Raw genomic sequence first — 22,733 nt, forward strand, 5'->3', positions numbered from 1 at the left:
TTGAACCTTGTGTCACAGTTCTGGTCAGGCTGGCTTATTTCCCTTACTGGCCCATTTTTTGTAATGCCGTGTGTGTGCGCTTGTGTGAAAGAGATATGTGTGTGTATCAATATGTGTGTTCTTGAAATCATTGTCGCTCGACTGTACTCACCTGAACGCAAGGATACTTTAACAAAGTATGGCTGCTTACCTCTTGGCTATGTTTTTGGCATAAACTCCGTGGGTAGACTTACTGGGATAAGGTGATGACAAATGGCTTTACCTGAAAGTGAAGAAACAGGCAGATAAAAAGTAGCAAATTATTTCATATAGATTAATGTAAGACCTGTATCTGATCTTTTGACCAGTTGTCATAGTAATCTAATTATCTTGTGTACAGAATAAACCCACTGATTTTTGCATCTCTTTACCTACCCCATTTCAGTAAAGTTAGGCCAAGTGAACCAGATTCAAAAGTCATCAAGTTAACACTAATTTGCTGATTTAATCCAGCCCTAGCAAAGAGTTATTTCAGCTTTGGAAGAAGAAACAAAGATTTATTTTTAAATAATTTATTGCTAAATAAGAGTTGAATTTAAGTAATCCTATTCATGTTAATGTTAGTATATACAAAAATGCAATCATTTAATTTGTTTCTCAATTCTTGTTTTACCTTGTGTTGATTATATTATAATATAACATATTATAGAAAGTTGCTTATTCTCTTCACACACACAGGAGCTCTCTCGCTTTCTAATACGACCCATATCCAGCACTCAGCAGTCTCCAACAGTGCTGGTAAATGTTTATAGTATATGTAATTAATAGTTCGATTACTTTTACGACTATGAATCTTTCGATCTGGCACAGAAATACTTACAACAATTGGAAAATCAAAATATTCTAAAATATAAAAATCGATATTTCTCTCCCCTGGTGACTTACCTTCAATGTACCACCCGGTTAGAAATGTCTCGAGCTACGGTCATGGCGAACATCGCAGCCTGCGGATTGCACGTGATTGTTGTCATCTGGGGTAGAGCACGTGAACCGCTGTCTGTGCTGTCCCATGTTCGTATGACGTCAGGGAATCCCGGGTGGACTGATTATTTGGTTCGTTTTTCGTTTTCGTTTTTATTGTGTTGTTTGGCAGCGCTGGGGAGTAGCATTGGGTGAGTGGCGCTGAACGCACGTGGGGTGCATGGCGTGTGCACCAAGCCGTGATCGACTCCCGGGTGTGACCATAGCAAGGTCAACTGATGATGTGAGACTGTGACAAAAGCCACAGCCACTAGTGGCACTTCCTTGTCATCGAATTCAATATCTTTGTGTATATACACGTTTTAAAAGCTGAAGATATATATACTGTATATGTGTCTTGTCCACTTGTTTTGTTTGGTTTTGTTGATAAAAGCAAGACTTACGGAAACTGCCAGAGTGACAGACATGTGCCAGTTAAACACCAGTTCAGAATAGCAGTCGGTCGTGCAGAAGTGATCGTCGTCAAAGCTAGTGTATTTCCATATAAATTAATTTAAATCCAGTTAATTCATTCTAGACAATCAAAAATACACACCGAAAACCCATTTAATAGAGAATGAATGTAGTGTTAAATACTAAAAAATGAGTATAAAATACTAATGTAAAGAGGTGCCCGCTCTGGAAACTTTCTTTGGTCACATGATGGAGCTAAAAGGAAAGGTTTGACTTATTAGTAAGGTAAACACTTCAAGGCCAACCCGAATGGTTTGCGTTTTTACAGATATCGTTAGATATATGCGATTAAAAGTAACATGTAAATTTCAGTCTCCAAAACCCATCCGTTTATTAATAGCTTTTATTACTCAGTTCACAGATGATTGAGAGTTCGCTTGTGTTTTCTTAGCCAAGACAAAATCCAGGGCAATGCGCATTGTGTACCGGGTTTCAAGTGCAGAAAAAAAGCATCTTAAGATCCTATTGACAGAGACGAGCGAAGAGCTGTGGGTTAAATAAGCTACGCCCTGTCACAAGCTGTAACTAAATGGTTAGTCTGTCATCTTTACCAACACACACACAGTTACATGCCTACCAACATGCACACTATATTACCAGGTACTTCCATGTTCCCAAACAAACAACATTTCAAATCATCATAAAAACATCTGAAGCTCTCTGTGTTTATTGCTGAACTAATCTTACACAAAAAGTATAAATGTCAAAACATCGTACATTTGTAAAGTTACATTAAGTTGTATTTCTTAAGTTTACTCCTCGTTGTTTAGTTCTTAGTATTTATCCATGCATTTTAATTATGTTTGCAATGTTGTTATTTGTTTACTGGCGCTTGAGTTTCTCGTTTTGTTGGCTCTCGGTTCGGTTCCTACTCTTTCCTGTACAGCGCATTACAAACTCTACTATTATTCTTGTGTCTTTTTATAATAATAATTATTAAAATAGTTTTTCTTTCTTTTCTTTATTTGTTTACTTTCCTGTACTGTTTCGAATGCAAAACACAACCAGTACAGAACATACCCTGACTGGCATGCACCCTCATCCTTTGTTGTTTTGATAAAAGTTATATCTTTGAAAAAAAGTGTCTAATTGCCTGTTATAATTTGAATTCAGTCTGCATGGAATCAGACATCAAAAGACCCAGATAATGGGAAACCCTCAAGTCCGACATGTTCAGCAGATTCTTAATGGCAAACGAACTTCATTTACGAATGTACATTCACAGGAAGCGCAGTCAAGTGAAACGTGGGTATTCAAGTCAATGCTTCCACAGTCAAGATCACAACAGGCTTCTTTGCATTATTTGGCGAGGTATGTGGCAAAGTATATTGAGAATTTAGTGATATTATGAATATTATTTCTGTGTGAAGTCCTATAACTGCTACTTTCAGAACTATGTGTGTGATCTTTAACCTTGTTCATATACCTACTGCTCCCTCTTGAATATTTTTGTGCAACAGGCTAAAAGCTACCAGATGGGTTTTAATCATTGATATTTTCCCTCAGTGTGGTTGTAACAAAAAGGCACTCAGTCATACACGGTCTACCGCTACAATCAAAACGGTTAGTTTTGCTGTGTTCTAAGATGCACACTTCGAAGTGACATATGAGTGTGAGTTGATCTTCTTCACCATACCTCTATTTACATTGTACATGAACTATGAAGTAAAATCGCATTTAATTCGAAATAATCCATAACATTCACGATTACTGAAGAACGAACACTTACAAATATCACTAGACTGCATTTTTGTTTCGCTTGCAAAATCATAAAATTGTGTTTGTATGACACTGCTAATTGGTAACATGATGCCAATGGAATATTTTTTGTATTGTGATTATGTAAGAGTGAAACAAAAGATTATACTATGCTAGTGCTATTGTTCATTTTCGCCATGCCCTTATAACACTTAGTACTTAATGTGACGGGTTACCATGGAACGGGTGATCTAGCACTCGGTTTCTGTGTTTAAGTAGCGGACAAAATGCAGTGCTTGCACTGTTCATGGCAGCGCGAGGGTATCATTCCTTTGGGATTATTTCGAAAGTTGGAGAAGTACCCTTGCGCTGTGTAGGTGTTCTGGTTAAGTGGCTCGCGATATCTCGAAATACTCTTTCCCCTTAGGTCCCTTCTTCAGTGGCTTAGGAAGATGCTTGGCTTGTTTTCTGGATGGATGGGGGGACCCTATGCTGACAGTGAACGACGTTCACATCACGGGAAAAAAGTAGGGGATGCCTGACGAGTGCAGTCTTGTATACACACACGCGCGTTCACGGTGATAGCATGACAACATATGCTGTTATTACTATCACAAGAAATTATGTAATATTCAGAATAAGATAAACTGTATAATCATATTAATCACATATTCAAGCTTTGCAAGTCTGTGTGCCAAAAAGAAAATCATCCACTTAAGCGTCTTCTTTGACTAATGCCTTTGATTTGTAGTAGTATTTCCTTTTCCTTTCTTTAGATCGAGGGCTATAGATGTAAAAAAAAGTATAAAGTTTGCTTATTCTGTTATACTCGTAAATAAAGATTTATTGTCATTTCTCTCATGGCTCCTCTACCTTCGTAATTTTTGAAGAATTACATTTCAAGCATATGTCGCGCTGGGCTTTTAATTAATATTCCTTCGTTTGGAAAGCTGCCTAAGCATACAATAATTTGGACAGCAAATTAACATGCTTCACCAGTCCGCCACACATGAATGCCGATCTCTCATAAGACCTTTTTAACAATTGAGTATGCCGAGGTGGTCAGTGCATGTGCGAAGTATAATTCAAGCAGACTACTCGGAGCTGACGATTCGTAGGCATCGGGGTAAAAAAAACATGGTTGTTCTGCATATATGGGGCACCGACCTTGTTTTACAATCGACTTGCCGATAAGGAGAAAAAAATGTAACCATGTAAATTGGTACGAAGCGATCGACGCCGAGGAAGGAAGAATTAAATGGCTTACGAACGTAAAGTTTTGGTCACGTGATCAGAAAAACTCGGGTTTTAGCATCTTCCGGTTTAGAAATAGGTCAAGCAGTCGACACTTAACATCAACTTAGTTCTTGTGAGTACAAGCAATTAAAATGAAGAATTTTAGTATTCAAAGCTATAAATTAATATTTATAAAGTAGTCTGATTTTAGTAATAATAACAATTTTAAGTAACTACTCTGATCTACGAAAGCTTTGTTGAATGTCCATATGTACTGACGACATAAAATGACGATGATATAGAGTTATTCGTTTTTAATTAAATGACTTAAAAAATCTTAAAGCAGTCCTTACATAGTGTAATAACTTCCTAAAACCTGTTGCACACATATTAGCGAATAGCTATATAGGGCTTCAGTAGAGACTGGAGAAAGTGTTTTATCGTGTCTTTTTTCCAGACGGTCAGCTTTGTTGATAAACTGAAATTAGGTAAAATTCCGTGGTCGTCCTGTACACGTACCTCATCACAGTTGTCCAAGACAGCCGTGAGTAGCGTGCCTTAATTGCCAGCTGCCGCATCTAACATGTTCTTTTCCTTTATCGCAAATCTTGTAAATGCATGAGTTGGGTATGTATAGGGGTTAGAAAGACTAAATTTAAGTAATTATGAGTCTCTGTTAATTATTGTGACCACTTTGCATCTAGAAACTATATGTGCATTAAACGTTGTTCCCATTGCAAATGTAAAAACATTTAATAAAACATTTAACAAAAAATAAAAAGTCTGCTGTGTGGTATTTGTTTCTGAATGTTATCACATTTCAAAACTAGATAAAATATTATATCTCACAACCACCAGCACAATAAGGGAATGATCTATCATAAGACCTCCAAAGCCAAGTCATTGACAAAGTCTTGAAAATGTGGATGGACAAGCAATTCCAAATATAAAATATATCATATATGCAATTAGAGAATGAAGAAAATCAGCAAAATTGAAGAACCTTTAAAACTGATTCTCACTGAGAATACTATATATATAGTGACAATCATTAAAATCAAAGATACTAAAATATTAAAATGAAAGCTTTCTCTAAATGAGACAGGCAAAAACAACTCACAAAAATTATAAGCATCTCACTTTTAAATGTGGTCAACAAAAAAGACTCTAAATGCATAGCATATTACCATTATTAAGGTAAGATACCAAACAGAGGGAATGACAAATATGTACATTGATGATAAGATTCAATTTAAATATATAATTTGATATAAAAAATTTACAGCTTGCTGCAAATTTAGACTTTAAAAAGTATTTGGTACCATTGACCGGATGTTTACACATAAAGTACTAAAGTCATTTGAATTTGGACAGGACATATCTGGATAGTTTTGTTGTATTAAATATTAAATCAGCTGTTATGGTAAATGTTATAATCAATTCTGGAAGTGTGTACTATGGATGGCAGGATTGAAGACATGGATGTAGACAGAGTGAAACAATACTTCAATGCCTTTTTATACCAGGTGTAGAAAATCAGAAACAATGGTTACATAAAAGGCTTTTATAAAGTGAAAAGACACCTAATAATATAGTTTGTTATTGATATTCAGATCATATGTAGGCGGAAAATCTATCTTTTAATAGCACATGTATTTTAGACACACTAAATCAATATAGAACAATATCAGGATAATAAGTTGTTAGGTGACAAAAGAAACTCCCAAGAAAATATTTCCCGCATTTAAAACTAAGTATAGGAAATTGCCTAGATTTAAAATATGAGGAACATTGTTTAGCAGAAATTTAGCAACATGCCAGCTGTGCTCTTCAAGAAAAGAAGTGCTGAAATAAGGAAAACCTCTACCTAAAGTATGGACTTGCAGTAGATATGATGACATGCAAGGTAAATAAAAAGTACATTCAAGCAACAGAGATTATGATTAAGCGCAACAGAGCTCTAGACACACCAATTTCTAATGGCTGCTCAATCCCAAAGTCAAATTGCTAACATGATGCTTAAATGGGCACATGTAAATGCTGCAGCAAGTGGATAAACAATAATAATGAAAATACCTTTATTTAACACATCTACATCAAATGTGATAACACATAGAAAACAAAACATGAGTACAGATGGTGCGATGGATCATTTTTTTTTTAAATGGTTCTGTCAACCTTAAAGGTAGATGCTACTAATATCCTTAATTCTTTGTTAAATGATCGTTATTGCTTAATTCTGTTCAAGTTTAATTAACTTTCTCTAAGAAAGTTTAGTAAATGTGGAGTTCAGTAGCCTAGTAGAAATAAATTCTGTTGTTTTTGCTATTTTTGCTGGTATCATTTATTTGTATATTGTCAATATTTTGATTTATGTTTGTGTCTGATATTTTGATTTCTACTTCAGTAAATGTTAAAAATGGAAACAATAACATTTTTAATTTTTCTAGCATTGTCTGCTTTTCTGGTGCTAAAGGTTAAAATATTTTAAAATCATTTATTGCAAAAATTGCCACATTTTTCATTTTGTCTGAGAAAAATAAATTGGGATATAACAATACAACACCCCAAAAAGCCATGTGGAACCTACCTGGGAAACATATCAATAATACAACAAGAATAAAATTATGTCTAAAAGTATATGAGACCTACCTGGAAAACATCCAGAATGAGCTAGGACTTCTCAAATATACATGGGTGACATAGGGGTACTACACCACATTCAGAGGTAAAAAAGATGTTGCCCCCCCCTCCCCAATGTATAGCCCTTTTTCATTTTCGCCCTGGGCCCATGCCTAAATTCTACATGCGCCCCCACCAAGATCGTGACATTGATGTAATGTGTCCCCAATCTTCCTTTGCTGCTTGGGGAAATGTATGGAATAAAAATAATAGAAAAAGCAATAATGCTCAGTCTTTCTCCTGATCAAAGGTGGGTTGTTTAAATCACTTTTTTTTCATACGTCTGTAAATTCATAAACTCAACTTCTCTTGTAAATGTATAGAAACCAATGACAAACAAAAATACACTATGGGACTCTTCTTTTGGGGGATGGGGGTATTTTACACTATGTCATAGCAAAAACAGCTGGAATTTCTTGGAAATATTATAATACAAAACAAAGCTGTCATTTCTTTATAAAGCATATATACATACAGCATCCATTTATGGTGAAAATATCAAAACTGTTGACGCTATCTTTTGTAACAACCCCTGCACTATAGATGTCTTGCAAAGCAGTCTTAGAGAAAGCAGATTATTTAAAAACTATACTCCTATACTCATAAAATACTTATGTTCAGTCTTATATTCTCATGGCTTATTAATTGATCTCTTGGTCAGCACCTTCTTTCAGACAATTTTTGGTACAATCATGAGAGTTTATCACACATTAACAAAAGATAAGTCCATGTTTGAAGAAAATACAACCACATTTTAAGCATCTATGCATATAGAAGTATATTATCCAGACTGATTTCAGTCAAGTTCTACATTACAACTAAAGAGATAACTCGACTATCCATTTAGATTATAGCATTTTAAAAGTGTATTGGTTGGTATATGAAAAGAACAATTAACATATTTTATAAACAATAAAAGTCAGTAATGTCCAAATTTAGTTTACCCATTATATACCGGTACTTTCTCCAACAAGTCTTCGCCTCGTAAACATAGATCTCTAGCTGTCATCAGAGGCTTCTGTGTAAACACTTTTGGCGATCCAAGCTCCACATCTGCACTTGGCTTCATCTTCATCTCTCATAATCTCAACTTTAAGAGGACATTTGTGACACTGGTACTTCTTCAGCAGCTCAACCTATAAAAAATTCCTATTTTAATTATTGTTATTGTTAACACAGCATGTTACATTACAGCATATAAATAAAGAAGCAGGATTAAGAGTACTTTTTATAGACCTTACACTTATTCAGCACTTCTTAGGCACCAAGCCCAGTACTTCTTCAATGCCAAAGGAGGAATATGTTTTTCCAGTACTTGGAAAAAAGTAGTTTAATTTAGGTAGTAATGGCTTCTCAAGGAAACATCAGCATTCAGAAAGCATGATGACAGTTGTGAAGAATGGAAATACTTTCACTGTGTGTGTTTGGTAAGCAGCTACTCTTCGGCAGAAGAAGTGAGGTGAAATCATCAACCAACCCAAACAGAACTTGCAGATAAGTTGTTTACCTTACCATTATGGTCTAACAAGGGTATGTTGCCAAGTGTTATTATCGAGGATACTTCCAGCAGGGCCACACCAGCGCAACAGAAAGAATGTACGTATTCTAGGTTATATAGATGCAGATCAGATGAACCCAGGTTGCAGCCTCCTAGCAAAGCTAGAGCAGTGCATGACCAGCTATTTGGTATGGACCACACCAACCTCTCATCTAGGAGAAGTCCAGGCCTAAGAAGTGTGCTTGAATGTGGAGTTCATTGTTCCTATTAATACTTAATAATATTTCTTGTACACATAGCTAGTGAATCGGAAGAAGTTCTTTACTCTTCACATACCTCAAAAGCTTCGTATCCATGTTCCATTGTGAAAGCCAAGTGGAACTGCACTCGATATCCTGCATATCGAGAACCTTCCAAGCCAGCCCTGACAGGAATATAAAATACTTCAACCAAGCTTCCATTCCCATGGAGATCAAGGTCAACATAGCCAGCCAACTTGTTATCGTTCTTCTGCCTGATGGTACCTTTGCAGGTAGCTAATTTAGCTCGGGAAATGTCTAAAACAAACAAACAGCAGTAAATATAATTTTCTGTTTCATCCATAAATGTGTAACAATAAAAAAAGACATTTACCCAAACAATTTAAGAAAAAGGTGCATTATTAAGTGCACACTTAAATGCACCCAGAAACTATATATGGCAGATCTAAAAATGCATCAAATTTATTTATATAATTTAATGACCTCACATTTTAACTTTTATCCTAATATGTACTGATTCTGATATTTTGATTTCTACTGCAATAAATGGCAAAAATGGGAAATTTGTATTTTTATTTTTGGATCATGTTTTTGGATTGACATAATGTACTTTTTCACTGTTACTATGACCTTCTTTTTTTAACCATTTTTTTTGCAAGGCTCGATCAGCTCTAAATTTTAAGCTGTTATATGCTGTTGAAAGTCAGACTGTCATATAACTCAGGGGGTGTACATTTCCAGCTTACCCATCCCAGCTAAGACAGAAGTAACAAACAAATTAAGGACTACAGAGAAAAAAATTATTACTACTGCTGCAGAAAGACCATGCTCACTGAAAAACACTCGCATCAGTGCTCAGAGGTTGACGAAAACATGGGGATGATTTACCAAAAATATTTTCAAAGTGAAATTTTCAGACAAGCAACATAAAGAAAAACTTAAATTGAAAGTGGCTCATGTCATAAGCTAAGTGCTGAGTTACACACATTCCATTTGCGTTCAGGCTGAGAGTACATATGTTATACTTCTTTTTTTTTTAAATATACACATAAACAAATATTTTGACAGGCATCATGAAGAAGTGACATTTTGGCAATTAACAGCCAGTAAGATAAAATTTGTTGCACAGAAAGGAGCAGACTGGTAACTTTGGCGATTAAATTATAGATTAAAGGGAAGACAGCTATAACTTTTCACAGGAGCTATACCTAAGAAAGTCATATGTTGCATGTCATGAGTAGTTGTATAGTGCCAAAAGGTCATTTCTGCTGCTTAGCCAATTAAATAATTAACAACTAGCGCCTAAAAAAATAATTCAGAAAAATTCTTATTTTAATAAAAGCAGAAAGCTTAAAAAAAAAAAAAAAAGCTGACCAGTTATATTGTACCTCAGGTACCAATTGTAAAGCAAATAAAATATAGTATTTTTTTACACACATCTCTATTAGCTTAAAAGCATAAGTCCTAAAGCCCTTGGCTAGGGTTGAAGTTCAGGTACCCATTTTTTAATTTTTGGGCAACAAGAAATAATAATTACTGTGATAGTGAGCATCATAATCTTTTTATTAAACGGTTTAGAAGCATAAGTAGTGTTTATTTTGCTAATACATACAAGTTTTTTTAATTTCCTGGCAGATAAGTGCCCAGTTTATTCATGTGATATAAAAGTGAACAGTTGATAAAGTAGTTTATGACTTTTTTTTATTGCCATTCATTTGTGGAAAGTAACCGTTGGTTACATTTGAAAGATAAAAACACATTTTTTAAAAAGATTGAATTGCTTCAAGGAGAGCTGCATAATGGAGTTTATTATCTTGTTATTGCTGCTACTGTTATCAAACCCAGTCTATGAAATTGTGAAGCTAGTCAAATGTTTCATTCATATATCTGACTTTTTCACTTTGCTTTGTTTTTTTTTTTTTTTTAACAATGTCTACTGTTGTGTGTCACAGGTCAACTTGGAAACATGATCCTGCCACATAAGCATTTTCATTTCAACACACACACATATTTTTCATTACCAACTTGCTCATCATTGCTTTAACAAGGCTACTGGAGTAAACGTCAAAATACCTCGAGAATCAGCATGTGTTATACAGCAGGATGTCAGAATTTCTATTGCCTTAAAACAACCTCTGATATATAAGCATGTCATCATGAAGGATGACAACACGTTTATATATAAGTATGCTTAATGTAAATGAGACCAAGATATTCAGCCTCATTATAAATATGAACACTGACTTATTTTAAAATTCCATAATTTTTTTCGAGTGTTAGTAAACACTTTAGATTTTTTAGAGTTTCAGATATATTGTCCCCAAATTTTGTGAGATAACCTTTTATTTTTCGATGAGTATCATATTCCACAGCTTTGCTGGGCACCAAGCGTCGAATGCCTTCGATGTCTAACCTTCCCAGCCATTCACGTGGATATTTTGGGCGAAACATTAAGTTCCTTTTCTTAAGAATTTCTCCACGCAGAAGTTCAAGAGCCTCTGTTAAGCACTCTGTATTACCTACGAACAAAAAAATTTTGTAAGAAAATCAGCACCAGAATTCCCGCTATAATAGCTCTCACTGTTGTCATTATACTTTTCCGTGTTTTTCTTCTTACTATTTTATGTAAAATCGTTGAAAGAGCAAAAAGTTCAGACTGTTAAAGCCATTGGACATTCAAAAATCTATTATTCAACAATAAGAATATATCAACTTTTATAATCTACGAAACAAGTGTTATCCTGTTTCTTCAACCATACATAACAATTGAAATTAAAAACTTTTACAGACCTGGCTGTGTTTTACTGCCAAAACCAATAAGACTCTGAATAATGAAGAGGTAGAGTGTAGATTTGGGACTGTTGATTGTACTTCTCCAGTTTCTCACATGCTCTAGAACTGTCTCCAGGTTGTAAACCTAAAGTAAATTGATATTTTACTACATCAGACTCATAAAATTATTTATTCTCAAGTCTGCTCAAAGATTTTGTTTCTTCTTTGACTGTAACAGATGACATGACCATAGGAGATAAAAGGTTACACGTAACTCTTTAACCAAAGAAAAGTTGTGTCTCTGACAGTAAGCTAGTATATATGTGCCTGGTGTGAAGAGGACTCCCCTGGTCAGGTAAGCAACTGCCCTCTAACAGCATTAGGACAAACACATTTTATGAATAAAAACAAACACACAAACACACACACTCTCTCTCTCACTCTCTGGATCAGTTGATAAAGAGAACGCAGGTTATTTTTATATATGATGATGGACAGGGTGCGAAGGGTTCTTAATGATCTTTAAGCCTTCTGTTTGGCATGTGATGAGAACTGAATGCAAATGTACTAAAATTCACTGCTCGTAACCCTGGAGGTTGATTTGACAATTTGTTCAAGCTGGTGTTTATCATGAGCAGTTATACTGTCATACCAAACTATGAAAATCAAACGATGCATTCAATCACTGCATGAAATAATCATGCCATGTGCTCTCTAGACTTCACCCCTAAAAGTAGTTTTATTTTCAGTAATAAGACCTTTGATAGTTGTGCCATCAGAGAATTGTGACTATGATAATATGGATACTGCTGATGATTATGCTCTAATGAATAGCAAAGAGGATGTTACTCTCCATACAACAGCAAAATCAATCTTCTTATAGATATAAAGTTTGTAACCAGTAGCCAAAAATGCAAGTATATGCTCATTCACTGTAATTATGAAGGCTGAGAAATTTAAAAAGGTCATACATCTAGGCCATACTAGATGATCTGTGAAATTATTTAAATCTACTTGAATTTATACAACTAAAACACATTTGTGCAAAAATGATGTGGAATCCAGAAAAAGTATTTCCACAAGCTGAAAATGAGATCATCATGCACAGAAGCTGCAATATCAAATGGTATCATTCAAATACTATTATTCGCTGGTCCGTATAACTGAGGTTTAAAGTTTTTAATATTTTCCTCCCTACCTTACAATCCATTACCACCCTTACATTCACACACTATATACACATTCGCTCATACATGCAATAAACTTCATGTATGCAAAAAAGCTATAGCAGCAGTAACATTTAAAAAGTATATACTCTTCTATACATGAAGCAGAGATCCCCTATGGACACCGGCTCATGTACTTTGCACAAACTAAAGCTAACACTAATTTACACAAATAAAAAAATATGCACTTATATCCCTCTATTCACTTTCTTCTAGAGATTGCACATACACTTCTCATATTAAACGCACATTTAGCTTCAGATGATTATTAATTGCACACTTTAGGTGCATTACAAAAGAACTGCAAAAAACGCAGGTGTAAGTTAAACAACTAAAAATGGATATAGTCAATAATGAAGTGTGCCATAAGATACATAAAATAGTTCTTACTTTGCAATTTGGGTTTCGAATTTCTGACAGCCAGTTGAGGTAGGTCACTTCCAATCTTCGTTTCGGCATATCTTTGTTGCAGATAATAATCTCCAGATCCTTTACTAAACTGTTGACTTGAGCTGGTGGCATTTTATGTTCTACTGACATGAAATTGTCAGAAAATGTAACATTCAGCTTGCGGACCATGATATTCAACCTCAGTGAATTCAGATCATTGTCTGTTACATATGCCATCAACTGTGATGTACATGGCATGAAAAGGTTTCTAAACCAGTTTTCCATCTTGTACAACATTGACATATCAGAAGTATCAAGCACACTGTGACATTCCATGATAAGATCTTCAATCTCCACCACACTGTCAGTAACAAACTTTTTGTTTTTATCAGTGCTACTGCTGGACAAGTATGCTGTCAGTCCACCCTCAAAGTTGCTCCGAATAAAAGCACAAGCTTTCAGCCGAACTCTAATTTCATCAATGTATGTGTACGTATCTTCACACCCTGGTTGTGTGTAAGATCTCGACAGTTCAAAATATTCACATGCTTTGACTGCATTTTGAATAATCTCATCCAATCTTTCATCAAATGGGGCTTTCTGTGTGGAGACTTCTGAACTCTTATCCACATATTTAGAGATCCGGCGAACAAACACCATTCCATACATATGGTAGACATGCATCAAAGTTAGTTTCAAGCTGTCTTCTATTTCAGTGGGCTTTCTTTGTCCTTTTCTATCATTGCATAGCTTTAGAGCTATCTGAAAATGTTTTTCGATTTCTTTTTCTTGTTCTGGTCTACAGAAAGAGTAAATACGACCCAAATGGGCTCTGAAATTAGGATCCCCTGGGAAAGCTTCACACAGCTTTTCCACCACTTCAATGCGCCCAGTAAATGGCGGATGTGCATCTACATCATTAACAATTTGTGAAAAATTATCCCTTCCTTTCTTCTTCATGCTTGTCTCTGCCTCATCTGTGTCATCACCATATTTATTGTCACGGAAAATAAATGTTCTCGTAAGAATGGATACTATTGACTGGGCTGTGACTGAATTTGAACCCTTTCTATTTTTTGATGAAGTGTGACTGATGAAATCCAGGCAAAACTTTTTTAAGTTTCGTTTTGCCCCATAGCTCAGTCTTTCACTCATCCCATGACTTTCGGGAGGGCTATCCACTCTGTTCAGAATCTGTTCAAGAATTTCTTTAGCAATAATGTAGTGGATGATGCGAATGTGTTGCCCTCTTCCCTCATTTGTGTCTGGAACCACAAACACTGTCATCTCTGAAGGAAGGTCATCAATGTCTAGCTTAACATCAGGTTCATAACCCAGAATCCGAGAAAAAAACTGGCAAGGCATTGATGTATGCCCATAGTAAAATACAAGTGAGAGGAAACCAACACATTTCTGCCATGGTAACATTTCTCCAACATTTTGTTCGAGCTGAAGGTATCCTTTTACGTATGAACGGACACCTTTGAACTCATGGCTAAAAACTGTCATTCCATATTCATACATCTGATGATCAATGCCTTCCTGGACATCCATATTAAGATCATTCAGAGCTTTTGTCTTCTTTTGGTCTTCATCACACACCTTGCTAAACTTGGCCACCAAACCACTTGATTCCGGTTTTGTTACAGTGCCCCTTAAAATAAATTCACTTTTGGTCAGGTCTGGTTTTCTCCGATCGCTCATCAGAAAAGGATATCTCTGTACATGCAGAATGACAACATATGTATCTTGCAGAAGCATGGACAGCTGTTTTAAGCGTGGCATATCTTCTCCATCAATCAGCGCTACCACTGGTAGATGAGTCTTGCTACACAAGGACCTTAGGCGTTCTGCTAACTCTTCCAATGGTGACCCAGATCGCAATCTCACCTGTACACATGGTGCTGTTTTATGCAAGTCCCAGAGAATACGTTGTGCCATGGTGGATCCACCAGATCCTGGAGCATGACTGATTGTAACAATCCCACGTTTAAATTCTTGAATGTAGGTCTTTTCTATGTGTTTCTTAACATCATCTGAGCTGCTGCGCTTCACATCCATTGAGTACTCTTCTGTGAGGTACCACACATGCCATGGTAAACTTCCTCCACGAAAGAATGTTTCTTTTTCTGAGCTAATTTTTTCCTTTACTGGATAAGGATTTTGTAAGAACAGTATTTCAAGATCCTGCTTAAGCCATGCATAATCTTCTTCTGAGAGGCTGATGATTTCTGCCCCATCTGCTGCTGGAAGAAGGTATGCATTAGTTGCCTGCTGAACATCATTCTCAAAAATTAGGTTAATTTCACTGCAGAGTTCACCAAGGTCAATGCAAAATGTCTCGATATTACCTTTAAAGTCATTCTGCAAGGATTTGACGTTCAGTGATTCTGCATGGATTGTTCTGTAAGACAAAGGACAAGTTTTGGTTTCATTTCTTCTTCAAGCATTTCCAATTGAAGTGTCTCCAAGAACTTTTTAATACATGCTGCCTCTAATTCAGAAGATGGCCATAAGACAAGAATGTTTAAAATTGTGTAGGAAAAAGTAAATGCTGTCAGATGTTGACAAAGTTTTTCAACTTTATCACGGACACACTGAAACCAATGAACATGAGTTGAGGCTTCACTGGCTTTTATGCTGTCTGGCTCATCCCTGCGACCTCGCAAGCACCACCACTGTGTACTCTTTTCTCCAAAGGATGTTGGAGCATGGCACCATGTCTTAAGACTTAGACTTCTTTTCTTTTTGATACTTTCCTCCAGCATGCCCAGAAGACCACAATCTCTTCCATAAAAATCAAAATCACAAACAGCCACCCAGGGTGCCTTTGACAGACTTACCACATTCTTGCAACTGATTCCTATTGTGCCACACACAAGAACAAAATGCCCTTTCTTGAAGTCTGTCATTTTCTTAAGAACTCTTCGCTTCTACACCACCAGACTCTTCTCTGTTTGAAGTTTTGAAACTGTTGTCTTTTCAGATGATATATGCTTCTGCTTCAATTTTTCTGAATATAGGACAGGGGTGATGCTTTTAGTCAAATGTTCAACTACATTTTCTGAGCACTGAAAGAAACTAAAAATTTTATGTTTATCAAATGCATCAGAAACATTCATATTTTGGTGATTCAGTCTTGCCCAAATCTGGTTTTTTTGAAAGGTTGGGGCCATGTCATTGCTAATGACAATACTAGGGCCTCCATTGTGGTTTACATCAATTTCTAGCACACCAACCAACTTTTCTTTGTAATTTGTCTCCCTATATGTATAATCTGGTTCTGGCTGAAAGATACCCCTCTGAAACATTGCTTGGTAGATTCATCCATGCTATTTTCTAGACCTACCAGCTTGTGAGGTTGATCTTCTCTTGCTTTGACACCAATAATTATGTATGCAGTGTCTTCTCGTGGTGTGTTTCTCAGGCTTACAATATCTTGCCATAAATTGCTGTCTGTTTCTCATGTATGTTTCTCCAGATTCTCTAAAAATGGTAGTGTTACCAGGCGAATTCATAAGAACCTGTTCTATTTTCCTCTGAAGAGGACTTAATTTTGATTTCATCATCGGATCATGTGTACATTCTGTTGCTCTTTCTTTTCCAGCCAGTAACTTCTGAGTTTTTTTAACCTTTTTTTCTTCATTTAGTGGTGTCCCTCCAATCCCTTCTTTTTAATCATTTTTCTCCACTTTGGCTTTAGTGATACGGCAAATTCTTTTCCATTTGACATATTGACACTAAACAGTGACTCTTCCTTCAAAAGATACTCTAAAAAGTCTTGTTTATAGAAATCCTTAAAAGTTAACACTTGACCCAAGCGTTTGCTTAGCTTTTTGCAAAGCTTTTCTCTCCACATCTGCTACTGCTACAGGTTTTGACCACTTTGGTCCAAAATTTCAATAATAGCATGGAGTAATAAACTATCATCATGTGATATGGTCTGAATATCTGGAAAAAGCAAAAAATGATGGATGTATAGTCTTCATTTCATGAAAGCAGGTACTGCAACTTTTAGGAAAAGATTAAAACTTTTAAACTAATGAAAGGGCATAGATGATTCCAAATCTGCAAAATTTGTTTTAAATAGACTTTATGAAATGATAATTCAAAGTTCCTATTTAAAAGTTAATTCTTAAAAAAAATATTTTGTTCTTTATAAATATATAGTTGATAGACAATTTCAAACTTTTAATCATATAAGTAATGTAAATTGAACAATGTGTTTTTCTACAAAATAAACTGAAATGCGATATTTCTTCACCTCACCAGATCTTTGTTGTCTTGCACCTGTGTCTGTGTGTTCTGAAAGATGTTCATTATCAAAACTTTTTGTAGTTTTTTTAAATCTTTTGGCGCCATCTTTTTCTGTGGTTTCAGGAGAGGGAGCAGATTTTCTAGATGTGGCTGATCTTTCAGTACAGCTTCACGGAAGATTGAGTAAGCCTGATCAGGTTTATATTTAAGTTTATCGAGGATGAACCTTACTTTCTCTTCATCGCCTGATGTTTTCTGTAGCTTGATTTTTTCTTCATGATTAAGAACATTTTTTGAAAATAGAATATCAATGACGCCTGGTTGTGGGTCAATTTCCTGCACAAGGTCTGCATAGCCGGTCTGGATTATTTTGTATAATGCTTCAATCATTTTTCTTTGTCTGCAACAGAAACAATTGATGGCTCTGGAAGACATAGTTTCACCTGTAGAAGTGTTTGCAGTAGTTCAAGCAAGAGTCAGTCAGCTTCCTGCAGTACCAGTGTACAAGAGGCTGATGCTGCTCCTGCTATTGCTGCTGCTGCTGCTGCTGCTGATGATGATGATGATGATGACGACGACGACGATGACAATGATGACGATGTTGATGACTGGACTGATGTTTTCTAACAGCAGGACAGGAATACAGTACTAATGCCAACCATTTCTTTGAAAGCAGACCGATGTGGAGTGTCAAATAGGACAGCTGCGACAATCAGCACAGCACCATTGGTGGACTATGGCAATATTAGCTTGGAAGACCGCATCAATATTGTAGATCATCACAAAGTATGGAGGGCTCAACAACAATTGAGAAGGGCTATCAGGGAAATTCCTAGAAACAATTGAAGCCATGGCAATATTTTTTATGGCCGAAAAGACTTGACACTGGTAAGAGAGAAAATGGGAGACCTAATAAAAAAAATTGAAGAACTCTATTTAAGGGTTGGTGAACCTGGAACTTTCTATTTGTGTCATTTAACACTGGAATGAGGCACAAGTTTTGTTATTGCTGATAACGTTCACAGTGCAATTGAAGAAAGGGAAATTACAGACAAGATCATGGCAGTTGGAGTCGACAGCACAGCTGTGAACACTGGGCACCATGGTGGGACAATAGATGTTAGAGCTTCTACTCGTCGCCCTTTACAATGGTTTATTTGCTTTTTACACTTGCACGAGCTTCCATTCCGAAGCTCTGCAAAACTCTCATTGGTCCAACTGAAGAACTCACACTGTGGAAAGGACCAACTGGAAAATGCAATGACATCATTGCCACTTTCTTCAGGATTTCGACTCATTGCCGACGGTGATCCTCTTCATGAAATCGAAGTCAGTGAAACTTAGTATTGACCAAGCCTACCTGTACAAAATGGTCACAGCTATAAGAAGTGGAAGCATCAATGACGATCTACTGCAGGAAAAGCCTGGGCCCATCTCGATATCCAGATGGCTGATAACTGCTAGCAGGATATGTAGCTGTATGTGGCAACAGCGCAACCAAGTAACAAACTGTATTCCCTGACACACTTCATTGTCTCTTGTTGGACCTACATGGTTAAGAAACAAGTGTACTTGGCCAAGATTTGAGGGGATCGGCTCTTCTAGATTTTGTTTATGTTTTTTGGTCATGCTTCGATTTGGATAAAAGTGTTTGACCTTCATATTTAATGTGCTTCTGCTGCGTTTTCTTCCTCTGCTGGTTCGCAACAGGTCGGTATATAATGTACATAAATGTTATTTTGAAGTGCAAACTGTTTGGACCTGTTGGCTGGATTCCACTCCGCTATGTTTCACTCGCTTCGTCAGCGATCATGAAGCTACATTGGGTAAACTGAAGTGATGATCACCCTCTTGCAGTTTCATGTGATAATTTTTTATATTCTCAAGATTACTCAATATCGTCCAAATATTCTCCAGATGTCACTAGCATTATTCTCTGGAGTCGTTATCGTTACATATACAGTGATCTTCTTTTACTACCGGAGCGCAGCGAGTCCTCGCGTTGTTCTTCCTTCTACATCTTTGTTACTATTTTGTGATCTTGTTCTACATCTTTGTTAGTATTTTCGCTTTTATTCTACATCTTTGTAATCTTGTTCTACATCTTTGTTAGTATTTTCGATTTTGTTCTACGTCTTTGTAGGTTTTCGTTTGAAGGAAATGCTTAGAATTTCGGCTACCTCAAACGGGCATGCACTTATCTGAGAGCCTTAAGACCACTCCACGCCCCTCATTCAACAGCGAAGCCGTGGTATAGGTGTGATTCAAAAGTGTTATAGCAGTCCATCTCCAGTAATATCAGAAAGAACGGGGGTCAATGTCAATGCCAAGCAGTGAGACATCATGCGCAGAAGACTATAGTGACAGCCAAAGATGACTGACAAGTTGGACAAGTCATGCACCATTTATAAAAACGTCTGCCAGGACTGTGATCAAACATATTGGGGGAACCTTAGAGAAAATTGAAAATAACACTGAAAGAACGTGAAAGGGAGTCCTTGCCGGGGTGGGGGGAGTTGAATTTGCATAACAGCGGGTATCATCTCCCCCGAATGACGTCATCGTCTTTGACCGACGGGATTGTTGTTTAGGGACTCAGGGCGACACCAACTGCCGGCAGTCAACAACAGTGTCATTAAAGGGATACTCAAGGCTTGTGATAAAAGGCTGTAGCTACGATCAAAACGTTTCAAAAATATATTTAGTTACAATTACAGAGCACGAGAGCAATACAGGAGAACTAAATGATTCGTTTCTCACTTAATTACCACTTATTAGCATTATTTCGGTAGCTGATGTTTATAAAAATCGGAAAAATCCAGTGAAATCGACCATTGTGTCCTTCTGGCGAGTAACTGTGATAGCTTCCCGAGATGATCAAGCAGACAAACATGCGTGTGACGTAGGACCAAGACAGACAGCAAGTGTCGGTGATCATTGCTAGGATTTGAACTCGTGCTCGGTGGTGTCTCGTGAGTTAATTTGGGTTTTAAAGTGAACTTTTCAAAGCACATGTTTTAAAACATGATAGAAAACAGTCTATCTCACTTGATAAGCAGTCTTGGTCATATGTCATAAGGTCACGTGACGGAGAACGCGACTTAGTGTAAGTAAACGAAAGAGTCCTATGTAATTTCTCTTATTAAACACAACATGCTACAAAACCTTCAACTTTTTCCATATGAACAGACGCGAAAATAGACGAGATTGAAGTGGATCATACTCTTTACGAAATTCTAAGCAGTTTTATTTTGCCTTTACAATCCCTTTAAGTCACATGCCTTGAGTTCACCTCAGAGTGGAGTGAGCTGAATACGCCAGTCACTCAGCTTATCATTGCTGACGAAGGCAGAAGGATGCATGCCAAAATCTCCAGTGATTGCTATTTTTTATTTCGCCTCTGTCATACAATTGAACTTTCGATTGCTTACATCCTTATTTTGGCTTTGTTGAAGCTGAAACTACATAAATGGATGAATAAAGGTTTATGAGATACGTGTAATAATAATGACTTTCTGTGTGTTGTGTTTTGTATGTTTTGTATTATTGAATGCGTGAAAAGGGTAACCGCAGAAGGAAAAAAAAATGGCCAGTCGAGGGTGGGTCACTTATGACATGCATTCTGTTCATACTACAAATCACTAAAACTTTTTGCCTAGCAATTTTCTACAATTTCCACACAAAAAGTTTTTATTATCTGCTATGTATCACAGAAACACGAACAGATTTACAACAATTTATAAATTTTGCTTGAAACCAAAAGACTTTGTCCTATCCTGATGGCCGTGAGAGTTGACTAAAACTTTAATGTTCCGTGTTGATTTTTTTTTTACATGCATAAGAATCACATCAACAATTATCTTTTAAACTACATTTATCATTTATGCACACCTCATGCCACATACTTTCAGGAAATATAGCACACACAAAAAAAAATTCAAGAGTAGTGAAATTAATTACCCATGACCCATTTCAGGAGTCGAACCGTACTTTTGTTTCAGTGTCACACAGAAACACAATATAGACATATTACTCTACATTAAAATTATCCCATGGGTCATAAATATCACTCATGATTAAGGAGATAAATATGTGCATGAAGTCAATCCCAGTGTACAATACACATTATTTACCACGGTATCTTTTTGATACATTATAGACACAGCCGTAGAGATCGGCCATGTTTACAAGAACTGTTGTAGAAATTAAATTACCGAATGAGAATGGGTCATTGAAAACATCATACGAGGCAAATTTTACATACAGCCTACAAAGATATATGAGAATGTGAGAAGGTAAAATATAACGTAATGTACATTACCATGTTTTCCGTGTTGTACAGTAATAATTATGTCGGGTCCTTGGATTTTTGAGAAAATGTACTAGATCGTTGTGTTCGGTCCTGTACTAGATTAAATTCGTTTGTATTTGATTTATAGACATCTCTTTCTTTCTATATATCTAAATATTCTACATAAAAATTTTAACTTTAAATGACAGAATGGCAATTAATATATTTAAATGTACTTTTTACTTAAAGAAGATAATTGCAACGTGCAGATCTAGTAAACCGGAATTTCAGTGTTGCCAAAAATATCTTCTGGGTATTCCCTCACGTTTCGGAAGTCTGCACTTAAAACGTTCCACTTAAAAAGGAGGTCAACATATCTGATATGTATACAGCACGAAACTATACTAGAAACATGTAGACTTCATTCATAAAATGCTCCAGAAAGCCATCAAGGGGTTTTGCACCGATACTGAATAGTAATGTGTGTGTTCGCGTGTTACTGTGGTTGAGTTCTAGAATGAGAGATATGTGACAAAGCTCTTTGTTTAACGAGGTCACGAACTTATATCCCCTGGACAGCTGGCAGACTATTTTTTTTCCCCCTTAACTGCTAGAACGAGGCTCCATACCAGTAAGCTTCCGGTTTATTCACATTTCAGATTAACTACTAAGACGAGGCATTAAACGACATAGCTTCCGGTTTATTCACATTCTTTGTTACGGCTCGCCGAGACTAACAGCGGATCACTTCGCAAGAGGCCAAGAGTGAGGCTCGGCATACAGACATCAGTCCATAAATACACGTCCATGATGCGATGCATGTTAAGACCATAAAGCTGCTTTTGATTTGGCTCCATGTACATGTGATTGTGATCGTGTGCATGCGTTTGTGCACGCTAGCGAGTGTGTGTGTGGTTTGTGAGTAAAAAAACACACACACACACACAGAA

At 36.4% G+C, this 22,733-nt stretch overlaps 1 protein-coding gene across 1 annotated transcript; it reads right to left on the bottom strand.

Moving 5' to 3' along the window:
- Positions 1 to 6,788: 6,788 nt before the first annotated feature.
- Positions 6,789 to 16,147, bottom strand: LOC112562472. Its single transcript, XM_025235752.1, has 6 exons — positions 15,834 to 16,147; positions 13,236 to 15,675; positions 11,638 to 11,764; positions 11,187 to 11,366; positions 8,924 to 9,144; positions 6,789 to 8,225 (listed from the first exon to the last, which is right to left on the bottom strand). The coding sequence occupies exons 1-6, from the start codon at positions 16,145 to 16,147 to the stop codon at positions 8,088 to 8,090; spliced, it is 3,420 nt and encodes a 1,139-aa protein (XP_025091537.1). The 3' UTR covers positions 6,789 to 8,087.
- Positions 16,148 to 22,733: the final 6,586 nt, after the last annotated feature.

This window comes from Pomacea canaliculata, linkage group LG4, assembly GCF_003073045.1.
Source record: "Pomacea canaliculata isolate SZHN2017 linkage group LG4, ASM307304v1, whole genome shotgun sequence".
Lineage (NCBI taxonomy): Eukaryota > Metazoa > Mollusca > Gastropoda > Architaenioglossa > Ampullariidae > Pomacea > Pomacea canaliculata.